The sequence below is a fragment of the Octopus bimaculoides genome, chromosome 1 (assembly GCF_001194135.2).
Source record: "Octopus bimaculoides isolate UCB-OBI-ISO-001 chromosome 1, ASM119413v2, whole genome shotgun sequence".
In the NCBI taxonomy this organism is placed as follows: Eukaryota; Metazoa; Mollusca; class Cephalopoda; order Octopoda; family Octopodidae; genus Octopus; species Octopus bimaculoides.
In genome coordinates this window covers 177,178,856-177,184,865 of record NC_068981.1, presented here as the reverse complement: position 1 = coordinate 177,184,865, position 6,010 = coordinate 177,178,856, and the positions used below count along the sequence as shown (strand labels likewise).

Genomic DNA, 6,010 nt, shown 5'->3' with positions numbered 1-6,010 from the left:
GGGGGGGGGGGGGGTACAATCACCTAACCTTTGTATTTTGTTCCAAGAAATGTACAATGGGACTGGATTGTATGCATTTTCATTTCCTATAAAAGTGACAAGTTCTTGGCATGGAGGTGCTACATGGAGACAAGCTCTACAGCCACAGAAGTGCCAACAACCAAACCTGCACAAGAGAAAATGAAAACATTTTGAACATAATTGCTGTCTATGTTTTACCTTTTGTAGGCTTATACCAATCAGCTGCTTGGGTATATGGGGATGAATCCATCTACCAGTTGAGTCTGTAGTGAAAATCAGTTTGCTACCTTCCTTTGACAGGAAAGGATGAATAGTGTTTCTCTGTTTGGTGGCTATGGTGAAAGATGTGTGGTGAACTTGTCTAAGAGGTTTGAAGACAAGCATTTTCCTCTTTGATCATCAACTCTCATCAACTTATTCAAATGTCACTTGAAGTGCAAGGTGAGAGTAAAGAGGGTGGTGCTATTTTGTAGTGTGTTTTATGAAAGGTGGAGGAAAGTGACAAGACTTGGTAAGGATGAGATCATGTGGTCAACTATCTCATTGTCCCATAGTCTTGTTTTTGGCATCATTTTTCACTATTTTTATAGTTGCTTGTGACTGGGCATTGGTCTTGCACAGCTGAATTTAGACTTTATTTTTCTGTTTTTATCCCATAACTTTTGAACTATTGTAGGCATTGCACTCAGGTTATTTATTTTTTTTGGTGACTCTTGAAGTACATTGGCCATGGAGGGTTTTTCTCTCCATTTTTTTCTTCAGTATATTTAGGAATTCAATTTATATTCTGTTGTTTTTAGTAGCCTTTTATGTTGATTTGTCCTTATCTAAATCTTTTTTTCTTCAGTGTAGTTAGTTTCCTCTTTGCTCTTCATTATTTCCATATAAAGAGAGAAAATTTTTTTTTTTTTTTGCTTGATTTTCTTCATGTTCTCTTATTACACTAATGAGCTTTCTTTTGCTTGCTTCTAAGTATCTTTCTTGTCCCACAATTGTTATTTGGTCGTGTTTTTCTATTCATATCAAATCTCACTCTCTTTCTGTGCAGAGTAAATAAATTCTTTCTCTATCACCTTTGTGATGGAGACTTTGGAACACTATTAGCAGTTATTTGGGGGGTTTTTCTGCTTTTAGTCAGTGGTTCTCAATATTTTTCAACTTCATAATATACTCCACAAGGAAAGTTCTAAAGTTATAAAATTTAGGAAAAATATTGAAAACTATTTTTTTACCTTAATTATTCAGATTTATGTATAACAAAATTATGAATAATATTTATTGCATTTTGAACTTAAATATAGACAGTGAGACATGATATACAAATACAACTCTGAAATTCACTATGCATAATAGGCTTCACAAACTGTTTATCTCTCAGTGGAAACCACACATATATAATATTGTCAAAGCTGCATATTAAATACTAATAGTTCTCTTTTAGACCAGAAGAAGGTAATTCATGATTAGTTGATCTTAACATTTTACAAATCACATACATGTATGCATGCATTCATTCATTCATTCATTCATTCATTAGAGAAACTAGGTAAAAACCATCAAGAGAGTGATGTTTTTTTTAATTAGTTTTAATAAAGTATTCACTGTAATAGTATCTCCTGTAATGGTGACTAATGTCTCTGGCACCTCGTAACTTTTTTTATGCCACATTCAAAGAAACTTATTTCTTTTTCTGAAAAAAAGTCTGTAAGACTGTTTTCAACTTCCTCTCAGGTTGTTATTCCTGGTTAGAAGACTGCTGCAGATGATGGAATGTTGTTTTTGGTTCTCAAGCATAAGCCCATGTGGAACCCAAATTCCCTCTTTGCATGCCTTCCTAATTTTCTTGAGATGTTCATGGAACATGACACATTAAATTTTTGCACCAAATCAATAGTGCTTTGACGTGGATCCAATACAAGTCTCATTCAAAAGGCCATCATTCAGAGTGGGTCATCTTCCAGAGCGAGGCTTGTCGGATATGTCACAATCGCTATCTGTAACCCCCATGACAATGGTTTAACATATATTTACATCAACCGCTTTAACTGGTTTATGGCAGCGATTCATTTGGTTGCCTGTGCGCGGCAACAGTAATCGTACCGATTCAGATCAGCACTCAGTACAAGATAACGTTCAGCATATATTTATGTCAACCACTTTAGAGCAAATACTGTTTATTTACCTAAAGTATATCCCTGTGCAGGATGCTTATGTGGTATTATTCTTGAATAAGATCATTTGATAGCACAAGTCAGATCAACTTCATGTATTTACAATCATGTGAATTAGTGTGGTAGAGTTCAAAATAGGGTACCATACACAGTGTATCTATTTTCCTTACGTTTCCCTTTTGCTTTACATACTGTGCATCTCTTTGAGGCATTTGTCTTCTTGGCGGTGGGGAGAAACAGTCGTGGAAAATGTCCATGTCCCTTTACCATGTGGAGAGGAGAAAGTCCAGCCTGCGGAAGTCCACATGTTCTGTACTTTGGTAAATCTGATGCTTCTATCATTTCCTGGAACAATAGATTCTTGAATGTCAATCCATCCCCCACACTGCCAAGTATCTATCAAATCAAATGTGAGTTCACAACACACATGTCAACTATACACAAGAATATTTTTTGTACCATTTCACAAATTTTCTCACCGATTTGTGTGTTGTTGCCAGCTGATCTGAGTGATTGACTCCGCCCATCCCTTCATTGTATGAAACAACTACACTCAGTTTCATTATGGCATTACCACCTGTATCTTGTTTCCTAGTGTCCTTTGTGCTTGCAGAATGCATTTTGGATAACATGCAGATGTTTTTCTTGTCATGCCACACTAGAGTGAGAATGCCACTATCAGGGCATGGGTATGCTGCTTTCCCCTTTCGAAGTTTTATCTTGTGAAAATCAGGTGACATGTTTTTTCTGTGCATCTTCACAGTCCCACAGGCATTAGTCCTCCTCACCTGCAGGAAGAGGTCTGAACTGGAATACCAGTTGTCCATATAAATATTGTAGCCTTTGTCAAAAAAGTTTTCATTGGGCAACAACACAACATCAGTTGATATTAGAGATGATGCTGGAAGATCCAATCTGTCCTGACCAGTGTAGCCACGTGTACCTACAGGCTCTGCCAGTTGACTGGCATACTTTATAAACCTTGACTCCAAAGTGGGCATTTTGGTTGGGTTGTATTATTTGAAATGGAGCCTTCCCTTGAATTTCCACAAACTCTTGTCCATACAAATGTCCTGTGTGGGGACATACACCATGCTGAAATTTTCAGCCACTTTGTCAACAGTAGGACATATTTTGTGCAGCCTGTCATCCTGGTTCTCAACTGAGTTGAAATGTAGATTTTGAAAAAGTGCCAAAAATCGATCACCTGGCATCATTTCTGGAAAGAAAGGAATCCTGATTCCGATATGACACCAGAGTTGGTTTCTTCATAATGCCATCAGTATCAGCAGGACAAGCAGAACTTTGATTTTATCATCTGTGATTGGAAACCAATCACTGCCATGCCCGGGTCTGACATGCTGGCGATGGTTTTCAGCTTAGTCATTCATTTCGTCTGCTATATATTGGAACATCTCATCCGCGAAAAACTCGTGGAATATTTCTAATGGCGAACTTCCATGTTCAAGGTTTATATATTCTTTTATTCTTTTACTTGTTTCAGTCATTAAACTGCAAGCCATGCTGGGGCACTCACTACCTTGAAGAAATTTAATTGAATGAATCGATCCCAAAACTATTTTTTTAAAGCCTGGTACTTATTCTATTGGTCTCTTTTGCTAAACTGCTAAGCTGTGGGGATGTAAACAAGCCAACACCGGTTGTCAAGCTGTGGTGAGGAGATAAACACACACACACATGCACACACAAAATGGGCTTCTTTCAGTTTCCGTCTACCAAATTCACTATGAGGGTTTGTTTGTCCTGAGGGCATAGTAGAAGACACTTGCCCAAGGTGCCACACAGTAGGTATGAATCTGGAACCATGTGATTGGTTAGCAAGCTTCTTTGGTGGAGAGCCATTCCTGTCCCAACATATATATATATATATATATACACACACACACACATATGTACACACACACACACACACACACATATATATATATATATATATATATATATATATATATATACTAGCAGAAATTCCTGGCATTGTCCAGGTTAAAGAAAATAATGAAATTTGAAAACGCCATGTAGATTACGCAGGTCTCAGCTGCTAGTAGCTGAGACACCAACTTTTTACATAACTCTGCAACCCATGCCAGCATGGAATATAGACGTTAAGTGAAATGTGAAAGGAAAGTTTTCAACTCGTATATGTATATAAAGTAAATACATGTTTGTCTAACTTATTTCGTAACCAAAAAACAGATACAGATTATAAACAATGAAAGGTCGTGCATAGAGAACACACAAACAGACAGTGGATATATCATGTTACTGTTGCACTTTTATATGCACAGATATACATTCACGCATGTCAGTGAAAAAGTGAAAGTGTAAAAACAATACTGTAACACTCATTAGTTTTACACTTCTAAGCGAAATCGTGATGGCACCTGTACCAGTGGAGTGCTAAGAGCACCGTCTGACCGTGATTGTTGCCATAGCAGCTGTCTGGCTTCTGTGCCAGTGACATGTAAATAGCACCATTTGAGCGTGATTGTTACCAGCGTTGCCTTCCTGGCACTTCTGCCGGTGGCATGTAAAAAGACATTTGAGCGAGGTCGTTGCCAGTGCTGCTGGACTGGCTCCTGTGCTGGTGGCACATAAAATACACCATTTTGAGCATGGCCATTGCCAGTACCGCCTGACTGGCCTCCGTGCCGGTGGCACGTAAAAGCACCCACTACACTCTCGGAGTGGTTGGCGTTTAGGAAGGGCATCCAGCTGTAGAAACTCTGCCAAATCAGATTGGAGCCTGGTATAGCCATCTGGTTTGCCAGTCCTCAGTCAAATCGTCCAACCCATGCTAGCATGGAAATCGGACGTTAAACAATGATAATGATGATGTATATGAGATGGACATACTATTCATGTAAGTGCTTCTTCACATACTGTGTTTTCTGTCTTGCCATGTTTATCACTGAGAATGTAGAGATTCTTTTCATCTCCAAATATAGAACATCCAACATACATCTGACCATGTGAGAAGCAAGATTGAAGGAGGTTAAGTCCCACCACCTTTAGTGCATCATCTTGATGCCGGAAATGTTCTTGCACCACCCTTGCCCTTCTTGTTGAGGATCACCCATAAAATATATCTGAAAGAATTTTGGTGATTCATTTGACAGAGGTAGTAGAGAGCCAATCTGATGATAAATCTGACCTTTGACCCTGAAAGTTTGCATGAATCCTGGCTCAGTTATATCTCTTGTGGCTCAAAATGATGTAGTGCAGCATTGTACTATCTAATTTTGTTTTGGAAGTGCTTGGAATCTTAGTCAGTTGATGACAACAGTTTCTTCAATGGCTCTAGAAGTTGGGGAATTACAGCGAGTTTAACCTTTGCAGCACAGTGCAGGTGTCTCTCCAGACTACTTCTTTGCTTTACAATGTATGCACTCAATTGTCATTGCACCAATGGTAACTCTAGTGTCATCTGCATAATGAACTGCTGGATCATAATTGAAAGCTGCTTCATAGAAGTTGCTTCTCTGAGCTGTTGCAACTGCTCTTCCTTCTCTGTTCATCACTTTGAGATGCTCTAACTTTTGTACTGCACAGTCTGTTTGTTTGTTGGCATGCTTCCCTTTCTGCAGCTATCTCTCTTCCCTTATACAGGGACATTCTTTTGGCTGACCTTGATATTGTAGACAAATTTGCATAAGTACAGCTTTCTGCACCCCCACCACCGACTTTGGATGATCATAACTTTCAGAAAAATGGATATTTTTTAATGAAATTCTCTACAAATATACCTCAGACTATGTAGATTCCGAGGACAAAGGAATTTTGGAGGAAAACAATTGGGT

At 38.5% G+C, this 6,010-nt stretch overlaps 1 protein-coding gene across 1 annotated transcript; it reads right to left on the bottom strand.

The window, feature by feature from the left end:
* Positions 1 to 1,165: 1,165 nt before the first annotated feature.
* On the bottom strand, positions 1,166 to 3,193 carry LOC106871067 (uncharacterized). Its single transcript, XM_014917337.1, has 2 exons — positions 2,672 to 3,193; positions 1,166 to 1,207 (listed from the first exon to the last, which is right to left on the bottom strand). Exons 1-2 carry the CDS (start codon positions 3,191 to 3,193, stop codon positions 1,166 to 1,168), a joined length of 564 nt encoding a protein of 187 aa, XP_014772823.1.
* Positions 3,194 to 6,010: the final 2,817 nt, after the last annotated feature.